This window comes from Salmo salar, chromosome ssa15, assembly GCF_905237065.1.
Source record: "Salmo salar chromosome ssa15, Ssal_v3.1, whole genome shotgun sequence".
NCBI classification, from domain to species: domain Eukaryota; kingdom Metazoa; phylum Chordata; class Actinopteri; order Salmoniformes; family Salmonidae; genus Salmo; species Salmo salar.
In genome coordinates this window covers 64,100,682-64,122,983 of record NC_059456.1, presented here as the reverse complement: position 1 = coordinate 64,122,983, position 22,302 = coordinate 64,100,682, and the positions used below count along the sequence as shown (strand labels likewise).

Genomic DNA, 22,302 nt, shown 5'->3' with positions numbered 1-22,302 from the left:
CATCAGCCCCTTCCTTACTCTTATTTGGACAGGTCTCTCCTAAAGTAGTCTGTCAGCACCTTGAGAATAAAGTAATGGAATCAATTTATTGTGCAGGCCAATGAGGGAGTCCCGAGCCGGGCTGAGCAGTGCAGTCTCCCTTCTTCACACACTCCCATTAATTTAGCTCACTCAGGTGGAAACTACTCACTCTGAATGGGGAGGAACGAAAAGCAGTCTAAATTAATGTTGGGAACCTTGGGAGAGGCATGCTGGCTTTAAACCCTGCCATGGTGCACTCATTAACAGTTGTTGTACTGCTGCAGCATCCGGATAAACAGACTTGGGCTGTGCAACGTGCATACATACGCACACTTTGTGTTGCACTCTAACAGCAAAACACAGCAGAAAACCAGTGCTTTCACTTCTACATATCTCAATGTCAAGTACCTATCCTGTACGTGCCAATACACAGTGCCTTCAGAAAGTACTCAGATCCTTACTCAAATCCACCCCCCCCCAATCTACACACAATACCCCACAATGTCAAAGCATAAACAGGTTCTGAAATGTTTGCTAATTTGTTAACAATAATATCAAATTGACATAAGTATTCAGACCCTTTACTCAGAACTTTGTTGAAGCATCTTTGGCAGCGATTACAGCATACAAGTCGCCTTGGGTATGATGCTGTATTTGGGGGGTTTCTCCCATTCTTCTCTGCAGATACTCTCAAGCTCTGTCAGGTTGGATGGGGAGTGTTGTTGCACAGATATTTTCAGGTCTGACAGTGCAGAAAGGCCTGATTGGTGGAGCGCTGCAGAGATGGTTGTGCTTCTGGAAGGTTCTCCCATCTCCACAAAGGAACTGTAGAGCTCTGACCATTGGGTTCTTGGTCACCTCCTTGACCAAGGCCCTTCCCCACCGATTGCCCAGTTTGGCTGGGGGGGGGCAGCTCTAAGAAGAGTCTCGGTGGTTCCAAACTTCTTCCACTTAAGAGTGATGGAGGCCACTGTGTTCTTGGGGACCTTCAATGATGCATACATTTTTTGGTACCCTTGCCCAAATCTGTGCCTCGACACAATCCTGTGTCTGAGCTATACGGACAATTCCTTCGACCTCATGGCTTGGTTTTTACTCTGACATGCACTGTCAACTGTGGGACCTCATATAGACAGGTGTGTGACATTCCAAATCATGTCCAATCAATTGAATTTACCACAGGTGGACTCCAATCAAGTTTTAGAAACACCTCAAGAATGATCAATGGAAACAGGATGCACATGAGCTCAATTTCAAGCCTCATAGCAAAGGGTCTGAATACTTATGTAAATAAGGTATGTTTTTTATTTTAAATACATTTGCAAAAATGTCTAAAAACCTGTTTTTGTTTTGTCATTAGGGGATATTGTGTGTAGATTGCTGAGGATTTTTATTTTCTTAATTTAATCAATTTTATAATAAGGCTGTAACGTAACAAAATGTGGAAACAGTCAAGGGGTCTGAATACTTCCTAAGTCATTGTATATTTAAAGAAATACACCACATACAATGCATTCAGGGGCGGCTGGTAGCCTAGTGGTTAGAGCGATCAAATCCCCGAGCTGACAACGTAAAAATCTGTCATTCTGCCCCGTCATTGGAAATAAGAATTTGTTCTTAACTGACTTGCCTAGTTCAATAAAAAAAACATTTAAATGTAATTCAGAAAATGAATACCAGGGATGGTGTCGCTATGCTGTTTACTTTGCTGCGAAGGCTACAAGACCTGATTGAATAAATGCATTCTGAGAGATTTAAGTGCCAAATTCAATTTTCTGTTCGACTGGTAAAGGCAGAACCGTTTGGAGTGCTGTCATCTCTTGTCTAACTCTCTTTAAGCAATTTTTTCCTAAGAAATTGGAGTGTCGGACGTTAGTGCAAGCTCTCCCAGGCTTCCTCAAACTAAAAGAGCACTCAGAGAGAAGACATGGCACAATATTTCCAGCAGCCTTGGTCCACACAGCTAACAGCCACAGACATCTCTTAAACCCTACCACCCCATCTCAATCGTCTACCTTGCTGCTTTTACCTTTCCTATTAATATTTTCTTCCCCAATGTGCACAACTTCATACCAGTGGAGGCTGCTGAGGGAGTAAAGCAGCTCAAAATAATGGCTGGAATGGAGTAATGTTTCATATGTTTGATACCATTCCATTAACTCCATTACACTAAATTCCAGCCATTATTAAGAGCTGTCCTCCCCTCAGCAGCCAACACTGCTTCATACAGTATCTCAAGTACAAGTTGCCCTTCATTTGACATTCAAGTCTCTACCAAAATAGTATAATTGTGGGGTTCTTTGTAACTTGAAAATGAATACCTTTAATTAAGGAAATTCACAGAAAGCAACCATCACTAGATGGTACATTTACAAGTAAAGTTGTGCGGCTTGCTAAAGCTCTTAAAAAAAAAAAAATGGTGGTCGTGACATTAACATTAAAAAAAAGAAAAATAATTACTTTGATTATCAAATATTGAAATCATTTTTAATTTACATTGATAGTCAGTAGATTTGGTCAGTAATTGTGGTCAGTAGTAGTGGCCAGTAGTTATGTGGTTTAGTTGTGTGGATATGGGTCAGTAGTTAGATGTGTGGTCAGAAGTTGTGGAATGTAATTTTGTGGTTGAGGTCACTAGATGTGGAAAGCAGTTGTGTGGTTGTATCCTCACTTTTGAGAAAATGGCCTTTGAAGATTGTGGTACTTACTGGAGAGCTCTTCTTTGTCTATACCCATTCAGCATCGTTCACACCCACCCATCTCTTTAAGGGCTAATCCGAGCGTTCTGTCCTAACAGCAGTCAAGCGCCCAAGCTAACTGGCTAACGTTGGCTAGCTACTTCCAGACACAAATGAGAGAACAGCTCACTAACCATTCTACTCGCCCAAGCAGAGCTGGCTAGGCTGTTTTTATTTTATCCAGAGTATTGGTGACTGCAACTGTGCTGCTTGCAACAATTTACCCTTTTTTTTCAACGTTTACTGACACCGGCCATATTCAACGGGTGTTGAGCGTTCGTAAATTCATCAGTTATTCTGCGCTCTGGCACACTAACGAAAGTGCTCTGAAATCGGAGTAGATCAACGTAGCTGGTAAATTCTCTCTGGCAATCAACAGTTGTCGCAGAGACATTCTATTGAAATGGTTACTGGCATAGTGGAATCTTTTGTTAAGACATGTAGCTAGCTAGGTAAACAATTAACCATAATCTCAACTCATGACATTACTTACCCTGCATGAATCTGTGGTTCAATGTTAGCTAGCTAACATTAGGCTATAACTAGCAAAGCAAATGGCTCTGAGATACGAATAATATTACTACACAGATCATACACGTAACGTTAGCTAGCGAGCCAGCCAGATAATGTTGGTATGCTAGCTAACAGTACACTTTAACTTCTAATTTTGACAGTCGTTTTCATTTGAAACATGTAATATCTGAAAATGTAGCTAGCTAGACTATCTTACCCGTATACATGGAATGGACACTTCTCCCTGTCACGGATGCCATGGTTGGCCTCACTTAGTTTGAAGATGTAACCCGGAGACAGGTATTTTCTCAATCTCCTTAGCTATCATACTCTAATTCCACTGTTTTCAAAACACGGTCCACCAGAAAATGGAGTGCAACACATACATACATACATATTTTTTTTTAAAAGCAGAGTTAGACAGAATTACCTACACATAGAGACCAGCTCAAATAGACAGAAGCGTGCTACAAGGCAGACCAATCCGAACTAATCTCTCAGCATGTCCAGCCCACTCATTATCTCAACCAATCATGACAAGCGGGAAGGTTGCTGACTTTGTCGCTAAACCAACTAGGCTTGTAATTTAACAATTTTATTCGTATTTATAGATGGCATTCAAGTTTGTTATTAAGGCACGTTAAGGCATTTCTGACCAAAAACGGATTCTCCTGTAAAGCAGTGACGCACGACATACACCTAGCTTCCAAGAAACGAGTCACAGTTGTGGTCACTCTTCAATCTCCTTGTAATTTTGGCCCTCTGTGTCAGTGAGTATCCTAGCAAAGGTTCCGTTTCGGAATCTCAAGGACAGAGCTGTGGCTAGAATATAGCAGGTGATGGGTCACTCAAAATGGCTCTAGTTACAGATTAGTAAGAGTTCATATATTTTAATATTTTTCTCTAACTTGTCAAAATGGCAGTTTCGGGGCGCTAGTGAGAAATCCATCGAGTATGTCACGTTTTCCGAGCTCCTGCTGAAATTTCATTTATTTAATACTTTCTTTTCACTTTGACCCAAAAATAACTAGGAGAAACAGCCTTTAAATTACGTGCTTTACCTTGTTCAACTTTTATTTTGGTTTTAATTCGTAAATGGCACATAACCTGCAAAGGTTTAAGTTCAGCGGAGTCACTGACAAGAGAAAGTTATTTTGTCAGTGAGTTCTTCAACAAGTGGGAGCTGAGTTGCTCCACCCCTCGGCACGGCAAAAAAAATTAACTCTGAGGATTTGAAGGCCGAGATTCTTGCTCGGTAGCTGAGGACCCGGGGTAAAGTTCTACTTCATCGGTCTCAAAGTTATTGAAGGAAGCCCTCAAAATGGATAAAGACATCCTTGTAGACCACTCACGTTGGGGCTCTCAAGCAAGAAAGCCTGGTGGAAAACCTTGCATGGTTGTGGCTAAACTACACTATTATCAGGATTGTATTGATGTTCTTCGGCGTGCCAGAGAATTTGGCCCACTTCGATGTAACGGAGCACCCATCTCCATCTTCCCAGACTATGCTCCCAGCATTGCTCGTGACCATGCCGCTTTCAATGTCATCTAGAGTATGCTCCGTGGACGGTCCGACGTTCGGTAACGTGTGGCTTTTCCTGCCCGGCTCCATATAACATACAACGGTACCGAGAAAGAGTTCCAAGACCCCATAAGGCGAACATTCTACTGAGGTCGGACGAAGAAAATGGCTGAATGTTCACCTATTTAGCAATTAGGGTAATGGACGAATGTTTCTACCACTGTAGACTCAGTCTCTCTTCTGTAGAAACTGTATAGTGTTGCCAGTGGTATCAGTTGATATTGTTAGGTAACATTAGTGCCTTAGTTCTGGTGAGTCAATTCTCCTTCTGTTTTAACGTTTTATTTTATTACCATGAAGCTGCTCATTTATATTTCTTGATGGTACACCGGTATCCAGGGTAGATAAAGCACAGGTCAATCATTCATTCAAATTTTCATTATAAAACTAGAGGAGCAGCCATTTTAATTAAAAACATACCGTTCGCAATGTAAAGTGTAGAGGCAGATTCAGATGGCCGTTTCATTATTGTAGTAGGAAAACTGTATACTACTCCGGTTATATCGACTAACATTTATTCACCAAATTGGAATAACAGTTCATTCTTCACAAAATGTATTTTCTCGATTACCAAAAATGGACACACACAACCTAATACTAGGTGGTGATATGAATTGTCTACTGTCACCCAATCTGGATCGTAGTTCTCCTAAGGTATCATCAAAGATAGTATCAACAATTCAGCTAATTCTTAAGACATATGGCATATCCGATGCATGGCGTTTGCGCAATCCCACAGCTAGGGAGTATTCTTTCTCGACAGTTCATAAGGCCTTCTCACGTATAGACACATTTTTCCTAGACAATAGATTTTTGCCATTTTTCACAGATTGTGATTACCAAGCTAGTCATTTCGGGTCATTCTCCTCTTACTATGATACTACTTATATCAAAAACACAGCCTAATTATCACCCTTGGCAGCTAAACTCACTACTGCTATCAGAAAAAACCTTTGTTGCTTTTATATCATCTCAAATTTCCAGCTCCAGCTCAATCAAACCCCTGGAATGTCTCCTACAACAGTATGGTAATCAATGAAGGCTTATCTAAGGGGCCACATTATTTTGTACGGTGAAAGATTAAGGAAGTGCAATATTCAACGGCTAGGGGAACTTACAAATAAAATCTTGGATTTGGCATATTCACACTCTTCAGCCGCAGATTTACTAAAACAACGTTTGTCTGAAGTGTCAGAGTTCGATCTTCTTTCAATTCGACAAGCTGAAAATCTAATTAGTAAATCTTGATATAAAATGATGAACATGGAGAGAAATCAGGGAAAATGCTAGCACACCAGCTGCGTCAGAGAACCACAAATAAAACCATACCTGAGATAACTGACAAGCTGGGTTACAAATGTATTGATCATTTAGAGGTCAATTCAAGCTTTCATAACTTTTACTCACAATTATACACTTCCGAATCCGCTGGTAATGCTACCTTACTCGACACCTTCTTTGAAAACGTATATATTCCTACAGATGAACCTGAGACTGCTTTGGCAATTAAATATATGCAGTGTGGTAAATCCCCTGGACCGACGGATCTCCGAGCGAATTCATTAATAAAATCTCAGATTGAATCTCTCCTCTCTTGCTTTCCGTATTTGAGGAATCACTCTCCTTAAACTCTTTACCCTCAACGAGACAAGCGTGTATTTCACTTATTCTGAAAAAAAAACATGTGCTTCATATAGATCAATTTCTTTACCGAATTGCGATGTAAAGATACTTTCTAAACTCAGCAAAAAAAGAAACGTCCCTTTTTCAGGACCCTGTCTTTCAAAGATAAGTAAAAATCCAAATAACTTCACAGATCTTCATTGTAAAGGGTTCACTGTGTCCCATGCTTGTTCGAATATGGGGCGGCACGTAGGTAGCCTAGTGGTTAGAGCGTTGGACTAGTAACCAAAAGGTTGCAAGATCGAATCCCCGAGCAGACAAGGTAAAAATCTGCCGTTCTGCCCCTGAAAAAGGCCAATTTTATATCCTGGATCAAAGTCCTTTACTCCTCCCCTATGGCTGCAGTGCGCACAAATAATAACCTTTCATCCTATTTTTAACGTGGGACAAGATACCGTTGTCCTCTATCCCCTCAGCTGTTTGTCATCATAGTTGAGCCTTTAGCCATAGCAATACGTAATAACACCACTATCAAAAGTATTCAGAGGGTGCTTAGAGCATAAAGTATGACTATGCGTGTGACATGCTATTATATTTGTCTGAACCTTTAACTGGTCTTCCAGAGATCCAGGTTCTACTAAAGACATTCGGTAAAATAGTATAAAGTTAATCTACAAAAAAGTGGATTGATGCCATGCAAAGTTATTTTAGTCACGTGCCCTTCAGAGTGACTACACAGAAATATTTGGGAATTTGGGTCACACACAATTTCAAAAGATCTCTATAAAGCCAATTTCCCTCCCTTGATCCCCAAAACAGGATGTTGAATGCTGGGATTTACTTTATTTTTCTTTAGGCGGAAGAATGAACACTTAAAATGAACGTAATTACCTAAGTTACTTATTTCAAAATATTCTTATCTTTCTGACAATCTTTTTTTTATCTCCTTAGATAAACTGATATCTGCAACAAGAAAAACCCTCGGATATGTTGCAGAGATCTTGGTCTAGCACTTTCAATATTATTAATGGGCAGCTAATATAAGAATAATTCCGTATTGGATGACAGAAATCCCTGCTGTTACAGGCCCGAAATGGTTGACCTTGGAGATCATCCTGTGGCCCTAACTCCTTAGCGGCCTTACTCTGCTCAAAACTTGCATTAGCTGAGCCTGTTTCCAAATACACAAAAAACCCTATTGTGAAACATTCGCTAACAATCTGGAAACAGTTCAGGCGATCGTTTGATCAGTGAATTTTCAACTTCTGCCCCATTATTAAAGAACAATACATTCTCTCCATCATTATTAGACAGGGCGTTTCATATTTGGTCTGGAAAAGGGATCTCCTCACTGAACCACATGTACATTGATATAGATTTTGCATCTTTAGAACAGCTAGTACAAAAGTTCCATATTCCTAGATCTCATTTCTTTAGATACCTGCAATTGCGTAATTTTGCATTTTCATACCGTAGTCACTTCCCATCACGCCCACCTACCTCCCTTCTAGATAATATTTCTAAAGTGAACCCTTATATCATAGTGGGCATAAGTTTGATCTATACGTTATTAAACTCGCACAATCTGGATTCCCTGAATTCTTAAGAACCAATGGGAAGAATATTTAGGTGAACAACTTTCAGATGAAACTTGGCAGAGTACAGTATGCTTCAGAGAATCCATTCTTCATCTATATGTCTAAGACATGCTGTAATTCAATTTAAAATACCTAATTGGCTGCATTGGTCTGTCACGTCCTGACCATAGAGAGCTTGTATTTTTCTATGGTAGAGTAGGTCAGGGCGTGACTGGGGGGGTTTTGTCTAGTTTATTTATTTCTATGTTTGGTTGTAGTTTCTTTTTTCTATGTTGGGTTTTTTGTCTAGTTTAAATTTTCTATGTTGTGTTCTAGGTTCTTTTTCTAGGTTGGGTTTTTTGTATGATTCCCAATTAGAGGCAGCCGGTCATCGTTGTTCCTAATTGGGGATCATATTTAAGTTGTTGTTTTTCCCACTAGTGTTTGTGGGAGCATAGTTTCACAGATAAATAAATATGTGGAACGATACACACGCTGCGCCTTGGTCTCATTCATACGACAACCGTGACATGGTCAAAGGCAAAATCATCCAAGACTAGACCAGATCTAGATCCCACTTGTGATCGATGTAAGCAGGCACCTGCTACTTTATTACACGTTTTGGACATGCCCGAAATTGACATATTTCTGGATATCAATTTGAGATGTTTTCTAAGATACTGGAGAGACCTATAGAACCTTCTGCCTTTATTGCATTATTCAGAGTGGCACCACAGGAGGCCCTTCTAAACAGTTCTATGGCAACATCCTGGCATGTACTACTCTTCTAGCTAGATGTCTTATACTATTTCAGTGGAAGGATCAGTTTCCTCCTACTTTTAACCATTGGATAAAGGAAGCAATGCCATATCTCAAGCTAAAGAAAATAACCTACTCCATTAGGGGATCTGCAATTACATGTTATAATATCTGGAAACCTTTCCTTTGTAGAAAACATGGACCCAGCTAATTTCACAACTCCATAAACCAACCCAAATTAGAATGTACAGTCGTGGCCAAAAGTTTTGAGAATGACACAAACATTAATTTTCACAAAGTCTGCTGCCTCAGTTTGTATGATGGCAATTTGCATATACTCCAGAATGTTATGAAGAATGATCAGATGAATTGCAATTAATTGCAAAGTCCCTCTTTGCCATGCAAATGAACTGAATCCCCCAAAAAACATTTCCACTGCATTTCAGCCCTGCCACAAAAGGACCAGCTGACATCATGTCAGTGATTCTCTTGTTAACACAGGTGTGAGTGTTGACGAGGACAAGGCTGGAGATCACTCTGTCATGCTGATTGAGTTCGAATAACAGACTGGAAGCTTCAAAAGGAGGGTGGTGCTTGGAATCATTGTTGTTCCTCTGTCAACCATGGTTACCCGCAAGGAAACACGTGCCGTCATCATTGCTTTGCACAAAAAGGGCTTCACAGGCAAGGATATTGCTGCCAGTAAGACGGCACCTAAATCAACCATTTATCGGATCATCAAGAACTTCAAGGAGAGCAGTTCAATTGTTGTGAAGAAGGCTTCAGGGCGCCCAAGAAAGTCCAGCAACATAGGACCTAAAGTTGATTCAGCTGCGGGATCGGGGCACCACCAGTACAGAGCTTGCTCAGGAATGGCAGCAGGCAGGTGTGAGTGCATCTGCATGCACAGTGAGGCAAAGACTTTGAGGATGGCCTGGTGTCAAGAAGGGCAGCAAAGAAGCCCCTTCTCTCCAGGAAAAACATCAGGGACAGACTGATATTCTGCAAAAGGTACAGGGATTGGACTGCTGAGGACTGGGGTAAAGTCAATTCCCTTTCCGATTGTTTGGGGCATCCGGAAAAAAGGTTGTCCGGAGAAGGTGAGCGCTACCATCAGTCCTGTGTCATGCCAACAGTAAAGCATCCTGAGACCATTCATGTGTGGGGTTGCTTCTCAGCCAAGGGGTTGCTTACTCACAATTTTGCCTAAGAACACAGCCATGAATAAAGACTGGTACCAACACATCCTCGGAGAGCAACTTCTCCCAACCATCCAGGAACAGTTTGGTGACGAACAATGCCTTTTCCAGGCTGATGGAGCACCTTGCCATAAGGCAAAAGTGATAACTAAGTGGCTCTGGGAACAAAACATCGATATTTTGGGTCCATGGCCAGGAAACTCCCCAGACCTTAATCCCATTGAGAACGTGTGGTCAATCCTCAAGAGGCGGGTGGACAAACAAAAACCCACAAATTCTGACAAACTCCGCGCATTGATTATCAAGGATGGGCTGCCATCAGTCAGGATGTGGCCCAGAAGTTAATTGACAGTATGCCAGGGCGGATCGCAGAGGTCTCGAAAAAGAAGGGTCAACACTGCAAATATTGACTCTGCATCAACTTCATTTAGTTGTCAATAAAAGCCTTTGACACTTATGAAATGCTTGTAATTATATTTCAGTATTCCATAGTAACATCTGACAAAAATATCTAAAGACACTGAGGCAGCAAACTTTGTGGAAATTAATATTTGTGTCATTCTCAAAACTATTGGACACGACTGTATAATTATTTTCAGTATTTTTTACTTTGTTTTATAATATCTTTGTATTTTTTTAACTATTTGATTATATTACTCATTGTATATCATGCCTGTTTAAGTCTGGTTTTGGGGTGGGTTTGATTTGGTAGGCGATCCGTGTGTGTTCTGCCTGCCATCTGTATAATCAGAAAAGTTGAAGATGTGGTAATGCAGTTACTAAAACAGCTGTACCGTAAGTTCCGTAGTAAATATTTTTGATTCCGCGAACAGATATGAATAGCAGTGAAGTAGACAAATATTCCTTATGCTCTAACTTTGTCTAACTTGTTGGGGTAGTGGTCAAAACGGTCAAAATGTTGTTAATGCAACCGCATTAATTGCGGTCACTTTTTATCAAAATATGTTTTGTTCAAATTCCAGCAGAGAAGTAGATGAATATGTAAATGCTTGAACTTTTTGTCTCAGTTGTTGTGTGGTCAATATTTGTGTTGTGGTCAGTAATTGTGGTCACTTCTCTCTCCTCATAATTTTGGCCCTCAGTGCCAGTGAGTATCCTAGCAACAGTTCCATTTTGGAATCTCAATAATGACACAAAGAGCTGTTGTTAGAAAAGAGCAGGCGCTGGTTACTAAAACTGCTCTATCTAGAGATTGTTATACACGATTCCAAATCCGCTTCCCGATTTGAAAAGCAGAGAAGTAGGGGAATATTTCATATTTTTGTGTAACTTGTTGGGTCAGTGGTGAAAACGGTAGTTGTTTGGAAAATAATGAATCTGCTTGCTTCTGACATGATTTACAGCAGCTAGAAAGAGACCGGAGATGGTTTACTAAAATGGCTCTAGTTACAGATTGGTACGCACAATACGATTGCGGATTTGTCAAGCAGAGAAGTAGGGGAAATGTCATACTTTAGAAAAAAATTCTAACTCGTTGCGTTAGTGGTCGAAACAGCGGCAGTTTGGGAAAAGTTGGAAGAACATAGGCACCTAAAACAGCTGTACTGTAAGTTCCGTAGTGAATATTTGGATTCTGCGAACAGATATGAAGAGCAGAGTAGACAAATATCCCATCAACTTTGACTTTGTCTAACATGTTGGGGTAGTGGTCAAAACGGCAGTTGTTTGCAAAAACGTTACAGAAAAAGTGGTTGATGCAGTTACTTAAACTGTTGTAACTTTTTATCCGAATATTATTTTTTGTCCGAACGCCAGATTTGAGTAGCACAGACGTAGACGAAGATGGGAACGCTTGAACTTTGTCTAAGTTGTTGCAAAGTGGAATAATTAGCTGATTTGTGTCAAAAGTTACAGGATTTTACTTAGAGAATGGTAGTTGGAAGTGATGATGTCACAATGGGGATCATTATAATCTTGATGAAAAGCAGATTTAGGCCCCCAAAAAATGGACTATAAGTTTAATAACGTAAAAGTATAACATATCAAAAAGTGGTATACAAACAACTCGAGTGAGACCATTCTGGACGTTTCGAACTTTGAATGGAGTTTCTATAACAAGAACGAAGAAGAACGAAGAACAAGAAGATCGAATAACTAAGATAGGGCTCTTGCAGCGCAAACCCCACAATTAAACAGAAAAAACATTTGTGAACTTACCTGTTGGTGGTGAATGTGAGCAGGGAGTTGTGGCTGTGAAGGACCTCTCCAGTGTTAATATGGAGGTGAACAGTGAAAGTAAGCACCATGCCCAGAGGAATAGCAGACAGGCTGTCCCTGGAAGGGTTGTGGATAACTGGACTGGTGCTGAAACGCAGGTACGACACTGGGGCCACCTGGGAAACCACAGAGAGGGATAGACTACAATGTAAGGATATCTACTTAGACCGAAGTCAACTGCAAAGCAATCCATCTCTCACTAATAGTCTTAAAACATGTTGCCATTTGTCATGACTTTATAATGGCATGAATTAAGATGATAGACATAAGTATGGGTAATGAAGTTTTGGTTATTGGCAACATTTGCATGAGATGTGGTAAACTTGTATAGAAATGATTAATTTAACAAAATGACTTCATATTCTCATTCATTGTACTGTGTTAACATTTTATTTAATCCCATAGGGACAATAAAGATTAATAGAATTAAAATTAAGAAGCAGAGGGTTTCACCTTCACTGCGAGGACCAGGGTTTGATTGACACCGAAGGTTTCCTGTGAGGTCACCAGCAGGGAGGAGGAGCCAGTGAGCGAGCCAGAGGACAAGAGGCCCTTCTCATCCACCTGGACAATGGTAGCCTGGTCGGGACAGTCCAGCACTCGGTAGGACAGAGCAACCACACCGTCCCTGCTCACACACACACCACCAGAGTTAGTAGCTTTCTATTTTCTGGAGACGACTCAAGCGGTTGTTTTAATAGAGCAGGGCACTATAGAGAGGATATCGTGTAATTTGAGATGGAACTGAAGAGGTAATGTGCAATGCTGAGTGCTCAAAGTAAAATGTTGAGTTTTCAAAATGTCTCAGGTGGAGACAAATGTGTGAAGCTAGGTAGGTACAGTTGAAGTCGGAAGTTTAAATACACTTAGGCTGGAGTCATTAAAACTCATTTTACAACCACTCCACTAATTTCTTGTTAACAAACTATAGTTTTGGCAAGTCGGTTAAGACATCTAGTAATCTTTCCAACAATTGCTTACAGACAGATTATTTCACTGATAATTAACTGTATCACAATTCCAGTGGGTCAGAAGTTTACATACACTAAGTTGACTGTGCGTTTAAGCAGCTTGGCAAATTCCAGAGAAAATGTCATCGCTTTAGAAGCTTCTGATAGGCTAATTGACGTCATTTGAGTCAATTGGAGGTGTACCTGTGGATGTATTTCAAAAACTACCTTCAAACTCAGTGCCTCTTTGCTTGACATCATGGGAAAATCTAATGATATCAACCAAGACCTCAGAAAAAAAATTGTAGACCTCCATAAGTCTGGTTCATCCTTGGAAGCAATTTCCAAATGCCTGAAGGTACCACATTCATCTGTACAAACAATAGTACGCAATTATAAACACCATGGGACCACACAGCCATCACACTGCTCAGGAAGAAGGCGCTTTCTGTCTCCTAGAGATGAATGTACTGTGGTGCAAAAAGTGCAAATCAATCCCAGAACAACATCAAAGGACCTTGTGAAGATGCTGGAGGAAACAGCTACAAAAGTATCTATATCCACAGTAAAATGAGTATATACCTATATCGACATAACCTGAAAGGGCCGCTCAGCAAGGAAGAAGCCACTGCTCCAAAACCACCATTAAAAAGCCAGACTACGTTTTACAGATGCACATTGGGACAAAGATCATACTTTGTGGAGAAATGTTCTCTGGTCTGATGAAACAAAAATAGAACTGTTTGGCCATAATGACCATCGTTACGTTTGGAGGAAAAAGGGGGACGCTTGTTAGCTGAAGAACACCATCCCAACCGTGAAGCACGGGGGGGCAGGATCATGTTGTGGAGGTGCTTTGCTGCAGGAGGGACTGGTGCACTTCACAAAATAGATGGCTTCATGAGGAGGAAAATTATCTGGATATATTGAAGCAACATCTCAAGACATCAGTCAGGAAGTTAACGCTTGGTTCCAAATGGACAATGACCCCAAACATGCTTCCAAAGTTGGCAAAATGGCTTAAGGACAACAAAGTCAAGGTATTGGAGTGGCCATCACAAAGCCCTGACCTCAATACCATAGAAAGTTCGTGGGCAGAACTGAAAAAGCATGTGCGAGCAAGGAGGCCTACAAACCTGACTCAGTTACACCAGCTCTGTCAGGAGGAATGGGCCAAATTTCACCCAACTTATTGTGGGAAGATTGTGGAAGGCTACCCAAAACGTTTGACCCAAGTTAAACAATTTAAATGCAATGCTGCCAAATACTAATTGAGTGTATGTAAACTTCTGACCCACTGGGAATGTGATGAAAGAAATAAAAGCTGAAATAAATCATTCTCTCTACTATTATTCTGACATTTCACATTTTTAAAATAAAAGTGGTGATCCTAACTGACCTAAGACAGGGAATATTTTACCAGGATTAAATGTCAGGAATTGTGAAAAACTGAGTTTAAATGTATTTGGCTAAGGTGTATGTAAACTTCCGACTTCAACTGTAGGTCCCTATTCCCTTACCGGTTAGTCTGGAGTATGAGCCCAGAGTTGGGAGCCATCAGTATCTCCTCAGCCTCCACAGCTGGATTAAGCATGTGCAGCTTGTCATAAACCTTGATCAAAGGGAAGAGTTGACGGTCTAATTAACTGGAGGTTTTTACCCATCCTTTGATGTTTGGGTCTTCGTGACACGACATAGTCTAATGCAGTTTGAAGCGGGATGCACACGACACGTCGCAGGCCAATCTGCCTTCTTATCACTTTACAAAGTTGCACTTTAAAAAGGAGAAGTTTGCTTTTTTACAACCAAAACTCTATTATTGATGTAAATGGCACATTATAGAAGGGCCCAGAAATGTTTTTTAGCGATTTCACTTGTTTTTGAGAAACGTACCCCAACCACTTCCACCTCCTCGTACCCCAAACGTACCCCAACCACTTCCACTTCCTCGTTGTACAGTATGGGGGATCAGAAGAAACATGAACAAAGGCTCCAAAAACACCCAAATTCATCCTTGTACAAACTGAAACACTGTCAGTATAGTGATGCAGGTATTCAAAGGTCGTACACATGAAATGGTGTCATTACAAACTGCAGCGTTATATTCCAGATTGTTTGCGAATCGAGCGATACCTCTCCGTCCATTCTAGCAGCAGGCTTCACAGAGAATGGAACAGCTGGTTAGGGGAAACAGCTCGAATCACACAAAATGGAATAACGTTGTGGATAAAGTTTGGAATCACACAATTTCATGTGTACAACATCTAAAGACCTGCATCACGACACTGAGATCCGTTTCTAAAAGAACGTATCGGTGCGTTTTCGGGGACCCCGTACTGCACAACGAGAATGGAGGAAGTGAATCGCTGGTTGGATTAAGTAAAAAAGATAACTAGTGAAAAGGCATGTTTGCTCTTGCAGTGTTTGTTCACTTTCAGTTTGTTTTTAGGCGGAAGGGAAAAGGAGAACAAGTGGAGGTCCATAAATAAGCACTATAAACTGAGTAGTCGTGTCATATATTTCTGAGACAGTGTGATCCAGCCACACAGAAAGACCAATCGTAATGCTGTGTCCGGGTATGAACCCTGAGAGAGGTACTGTGTTGTTGTAGTGGTAGTAGTATACCAATTTCTCAAATCCAGACCTCTAGGCCAGTAGTACTACTGATTTGCATTGTTAACCTTTAATAAAAGGGACTGATCCAGACCGAGGACACCGGGCGATTGAGATCTCTGACCTATCAGTCAATTAACTACAAGGGAGAAGAAAAAAAACAGCGAACCTGGGATATGAGTTCCCCTGGCATATACAATACCAGTCAAAAGTTGGGAAACACCTACTCATTCAAAAGGTTTTTCTTTATTTTTAATATTTTCTACATTGTAGATAATCAAAACTATGAAATCATGTAGTAAGCAATTTTTTTTTTTTAATATACATTTGAGATTCTTCAAAATAGCCCTTTGCCTTGATGACAGCTTTGCAAACTATTGGCATTCTCTCAACCAGCTTCATGAGGTAGTCACCTGGAATGCATTTAAATTAACAGGTGTGCCTTGTTAAAACTTAATTTGTGGAATTTCTTTCCTTTATTATGCGTTTGACTCAATCAGTTGTGTTGTGACAAGTTAGGGGTGGTATACATAAGATAGCCATATTTGGTAAAAGATCAAGTCCATATTATGGCAAGAACAGGTCAAATAAGCTAAGACAAATGACAGTCCATCATTAATTTTAAGACATGAAGGTCAGTCAATGTTGAAAATGTCAAGAACTTTGAAAGTTTCTTCAAGTGCAGTTGCAAAAACAATCAAGCGCTATGATGAAACAGACTCTCATGAGGCCCGCCACAGGAAAGGAAGACCCAGAGTTACCTCTGCTGCAGAGGATAAGTTCATTAGAGTTACCAGCCTCAGAAATTGCAGCGAAAATAAATGCTTCACAGAGTTCAAGTAACAGACACATCTCAACATCAATTGTTCAGAGGAGAATTACTGAAGGAAACCAATAACAAGAAGAGAATAGCTTGGGCCAAGAAACACGAGCAATGGACATTAACCTTGTGGAAACTGTCCTTTGGTCTGGAGTCGAAATGTGAGATTTTTGGTTCCAACCGCAGTGTTTTTGTGAGACGCAGAGTAGGTGAACGGATGATCTCTGCATGTGTGGTTCCCACCGTGAAACATGGAGGAGGAGGGTGTGATGGTGCTTTGCTGGTGATACTGTCTGTGATTTATTTAGAATTCAAGTCACACTTAAGCAGCATGGCTACCACAGCATTCTGCAGCAATACACCATCCCATCTGGTTTACACTTAGTGGGATTTTATTTTATTTTTCAACAGGACAATGACCCAACACACCTCCAGGCTGTGTAAGGGCTATTTGACCAAGAAGGAGAGTAATGGAGTGCTGAATCAGATGACCTGGACTATACAATCACCCGATCTCAACCCAATTGAGATGGTTTGGGATGAGTTGGACCGCAGAATGAAGGAAAAGCAGCCAACAAGTACTCAGCATATGTGGGAACTCCTTCAAGACTGTTGGAAAATCATTCCAGTTGAAGCTGGTTGAGAGAATGCCATGGGTGTGCAAAGCTGTCATCAAGGCAATGGGTTGCAACTTTGAAGAATCTCAAATATAAAATATATTTTGATTTGTTTAACACTTTTTGGTTACTATATGATTCCATGTGTGTTATTTCATAGTTCTACAATGTAGAAAATAGTAAAAAATAAAGAAAAACCCTTGAATGAGTAGGTGCGTCCAAACTGTTGACTGGTACTGTAGGTGCCTTCATAAGTATAATACCTGGATCTGGAGTTCATCACTGAGCTCCAGTAGCTTCCTCTCCAGTTGTCCAGCCTTTGGGTCGGTGACTTTGAGCACCACCTTCAGCCCTGTCCTTCCTTTAGTCTTCCCTGTTACGCGCATAGCAAAGTTATGCTCTGACTGGAGCTGGAAAGAGGCCTACAAAGAGATAAGCATTTTAATCAGTGAATGAAAGCAGAAATAGAGTTAGAAATGAGACAGTATAAATATCAGATGTTTCTCTGGTGAAGGTGGAGCATCATTTTGTCCTAATTCAGTCACTCTGATACAAAGGATCATAGGAGCTCGAAACAAAATATCCGACTCATCTATAAATTAATCAAACCAGTTTTTCCACTACACTATTTATGGCTTATTATAGAATCAGTTGAAGACTAAAGTGCCTGTGGCCTTGAATGGAACCTTTGTCACTCATCAAGAAGAAAAACTCGAGATCAAAAACTGGTTCCCACCTCGGCATGTCGTGATTGGAGTTCTAGGATGTCTCTCTTGGTGGTGGACCAATGGAAGGTGAGGCCAGGCAGGGTGTTGCCAAAGGAGAAGGGGGTCTGACTGCTGGTGAGCCCTATCACATACACAGGCATCTAGGAGAAGGGACAGGATGAGGCAACTCAAAGCAGCTTACACGTCTGTAAGTCTTGATTTTCACAATATAACGCATCTCACTTAGAGTGAAGTATGTCCTGTGGACACTGTCAGAGACCATTTGAGAATACAGTTAACTTATTATGTGTTACCTGTGTCCCAGTCTTCATTCTGGTGATAGGGGCCCGGATGCGAATGGCCCTCAATTGCACAACTTCAACCTCTACTTGATCCTGTTCATAGGAAACATCAGAATAGAAGTACATCACTTTCAATTGGTGAAAAACAGATGATGTACCGATGATGTACAGGTATTTTACCTGAGAGATAACAACAAGCTTCCCAGTCTCGGCATCGACAGCTTGAACCAGTCCTGTAACCGTGACGTTGCCAATGGCGACGCCCCTGACATGACCTATGTCGTTAACAGATGCCATCTCCTCATTGGCCATGGAGAAGAGGATGTTGGACTGGGGCTGTGGGCCTCCCTCGGATGTGATCTACAACATGGAGACGAGGTAAAGGGTGGTGTCTGTGTGTGTCATAAATATGGTAGACTATCAGTTTCACGTGACTGGCCCTGAGGCTACTGACAGCGTGTTCAACTCTTGTCAATGTGGGGTCTTTAAATTTCTCAAGGCAATCAAATCATTCATGGTCTGTTAGAATAATCAACACTAGAGATTTGGAGATTAAATCAACAGGTTACTCACAGGGTGTGTGTATTTACAATTACTTAATATTCAGCAATTAAATAGCATGTGGAGAGCTTCACAAATGCAAAGAACACAAACGAGCTGTTGCTCAATGGGTAAGCTGGAAAGGCCTATTTTAAAGCGTATGGTGATTCAAATTATCTTCACAAAAGGAGATTCTCCAAACAGGACATCCTGTTTTATCAGTGTGGGGGACAGCAGGGGCAGAGACCAGAGTACATGTAACAATCCAATGTACCTGCATCATGGCTCCGATTATCAGAGTCATTTTCCTGGGGATCAGTTTGAATGGTGGGAACACCTAGAAAGACCAAAACAAAAATGAGTGTCTTTCAACACACAAAATATAACATCATTGGACAACATGTTTCAGTGAGTGTCATGAAAACCCTCCTACCTCTATTTGCTGAGGAGCAGATGCAATCTTCCTTCCAGTTTTGTCTACTAGCATAGCAGACACGCTGGTCTGTCCAATTGCTAAGCCTTTGACCAGGAAGATTGCCGTGTCCTTCTCTGAGGGATCTGAAAGTGCTCTGGGGAAAACACAACATGAATTGTGAACTCAATGTCTACTTTACTGAAACGTAGGCAAAATATACGTGCATGCAGGAGTAATTCCTATCCGTTTCTCCATTCCCAGTGGCACAGACAATGGCAATGTGATGGTGTTCATGTAATAATATCTGCTCTAAAAACAAAACTTTATACTTATATGATTCATTAATGTAACAGTAACTTACTGCAGAGAGATGATACCGGACGCTGCACTGAGTTTCAGATTCAAAAAGCGGAAATATTTGGCCAAAAAGGGCTTCTTGTTGTCATCCAGAACCCTGACATGGGCTTTCACAGATTTACCAATCTCCACCTGCAAGAAACCAGTTCATGTTTTTTTAATATGACAAGCACTATTTTGGGCTCTAATTGAATTAGTCATTTGCATAAAAGTGTTTTGTATGTGTTTTTTTTACTAAGTAATCAAGCAGCTACACTCAAATTCAAGTTGGCTTTATTGCCATGAGAGGATCGAACCAACATTCACAGCATCTTAATCCTGTTTGTATGTATATATCCATTTCTTGAATTCTTCACATAGTGAACAATACTTTCCTGTGGTTTCAGAAAACCACTGATACACAGCCTTTGGATCTCTGCCCTGCAGGATAAAGTATTGAGGCTGGCCACTTACCTTGTCAACCACTCGGACATAAACCTCCAGGATGTCTGAGATGTGGACCGTAGCCGTAGCAGGGGCTGGGAAGGCCAGGCAGAGGTCATGAACCATCACCTGCACTGTCCCCGGCTGGACTGGAAGCACCTAGAGCACATGGAGAGGCCACAGTGATGAAAGGGTTTATATGATGTTTTCGTTTTATGTTACAACACCTTTCTCAAGGCACACGAATGTTTCATCAATGCTGCATTCAGAGCATCATGTCAGCTACAATATTGTTAGAAAGCTGTCAGAGCAGCTCACAGATCACTGCAACTGTACATAGCCCATCTATGATTTAGCCCAAACAACTACCTCTTCCCCCACTGTATTTATTTATTTATTTTGCTCCTCTGCACCCCATTATATCTATTTCTACTTTGCACTTTCTTCCACTACAAATCTACCATTCCAGTGTTTTACTTGCTATATTGTATTTACTTTGCCACCATGGCCTTTTTTGCCTTTACCTCCCTTATCTCACCTCATTTGCTCACATTGTATATAGACTTATTTTTATTCTGTATTATTGACAGTATGTTTGTTTTACTCCATGTGTAACTCTGTGTTGTTATATGTGTCAAACTGCTTTGCTTTATCTTGGCCAGGTCGCAGTTGTAAATGAGAACTTGTTCTCAACTTGCCTACCTGGTTAAATAAAAGGTGAAATAAATAAATAAAAAGAAAGTAGGATGATAAGGGGCCAAGGGAGGTGTAGGAACTAAGACAGGTATACAACACATCATCACACATATATTTAACCATGGTATGCTAACCCTATACATAGTACACTCAAAAGAGAATGGTAAGCTCAGCAGCATTGTCATTCTGAGTGTTCTGTGATTCTCCTCACCTCAGCAGATCCCTGGGCCTCCTGGTACACCACATTTGCTATCCCTCCAACACTGGTGTTGACAAAGAAATACCCTGAGCCCTCCCTCAGGGCTAGGTCAGCCTGAAGGATAGACAACAGGAGAAGCCATGGATGACAAAGATGACAAAGAAGCAGTCAAGGCCCATCACAATATCAGCTGAAAGGTACATGTTTTTCACATCATGGGCCACAAGTAATTATTTGTAATAAGAGTGAAAATCCATGCAGCAGAATTTATAAGCCATGCTGAGTGGGCCACCTGTGTGTAATATATCAGCCAGGCTAGTGGGCCACCTGTGTGTAATATTTCAAGTAGAGCTGGGCAATATATAAAAAGCAATCCATATCACAATAAATTGAACGATACGTTTCTATCATTAATGTGCACCAAAGTAAAAAAAGAAATAACTCCTACTACTACTTTCAATGTTGTAGCTATCAATTGTCCCATCAACAACCATATTAGCAAACTTATTTCATTTCAAACTTCACATTTCTCTAGTAGGGCCCTATAGGTTATTTATCGTAATGAACGATATCAGCAAAATGTCTACGATAAGTGGTCGGTTTGGTCGGTGTCTATAATTTTTTGGTTTATCGCCCCAGCTCTAATTTCAAGGCATCATAATCCAGTGCTATCAGCTAGTTGGGATCTGTGAGCAGTCAGTAATACAGAGGGAGACTGAATGAGGGGGTTACATGGCAGGTAGTGACCTCAGTAAGAAGATTACAGTGTAAGGCAGGTCAACGGTCAGACAGGATTAAGATACAGTAGTAGTGGTGCCCAGTGAGGGAAGACTATAGGACCATAGAAATGGGATACACGGAGCAGATATTACCTTTGACAGCGACAGTGAAGGATGGGTCACATTGTATTCTGTCAGCTCTATGCCATACATTTCTATCTGTAACACTACTGAACATTTCACACAGGCTCCAGTTCTTACCCGCACGTCAGGGTGGTTGTATATGGTGACAGCTTCAGGACTGACGGTAACGTCTTCCACCAATAGGAGTTCCAGGGTGGCTGAGACAGCGGTCAGAGGATCAAACTGCCAGAAAGAGGGAGAGATAAAACAGGATGGGTGCCATGGTTACAGGTGTCAGAGTGACACCAAGATGAGATTACCCTACATGGCAGTGTTCTTAAAAAGTTGAGTTCTGTGGTTAAGGTCAAGTGAAATCATAGGGGAAGTCTTAGTATCATTGGCAAAATTAAATGCTGTAATTTAGTATTTGTGACCCGTTTCAAGAAACTAGGCCTATGTTGCACGTCACTACTTCACAGGAGAGGCATTTTAACAATTTTTTAAAAATAAAATGGTTTTTTTTGTTGTTGTTGCAGAAATGCCTCCGGGAACATGTAAACTTTCATGTGCC

General features: G+C 40.9%; 1 protein-coding gene across 1 annotated transcript in view; it reads right to left on the bottom strand.

Moving 5' to 3' along the window:
• The window catches only part of nup210 (nucleoporin 210), a 62,677-nt gene that overhangs the window by 8,085 nt on the left and 32,290 nt on the right, over positions 1–22,302 (bottom strand). The window contains exons 19-31 of the mRNA XM_014145440.2: positions 21,870–21,974; positions 20,902–21,003; positions 20,025–20,153; positions 19,576–19,703; positions 19,233–19,368; positions 19,074–19,136; positions 18,440–18,619; positions 18,272–18,352; positions 17,987–18,118; positions 17,514–17,672; positions 14,721–14,812; positions 12,704–12,878; positions 12,191–12,366 (exon numbers count right to left, since the gene is read on the bottom strand). Of these exons, the coding sequence (XP_014000915.1) occupies positions 12,191–12,366; positions 12,704–12,878; positions 14,721–14,812; positions 17,514–17,672; positions 17,987–18,118; positions 18,272–18,352; positions 18,440–18,619; positions 19,074–19,136; positions 19,233–19,368; positions 19,576–19,703; positions 20,025–20,153; positions 20,902–21,003; positions 21,870–21,974 (1,658 nt within the window). The remainder of the gene's footprint in view (positions 1–12,190; positions 12,367–12,703; positions 12,879–14,720; positions 14,813–17,513; positions 17,673–17,986; positions 18,119–18,271; positions 18,353–18,439; positions 18,620–19,073; positions 19,137–19,232; positions 19,369–19,575; positions 19,704–20,024; positions 20,154–20,901; positions 21,004–21,869; positions 21,975–22,302) is intronic.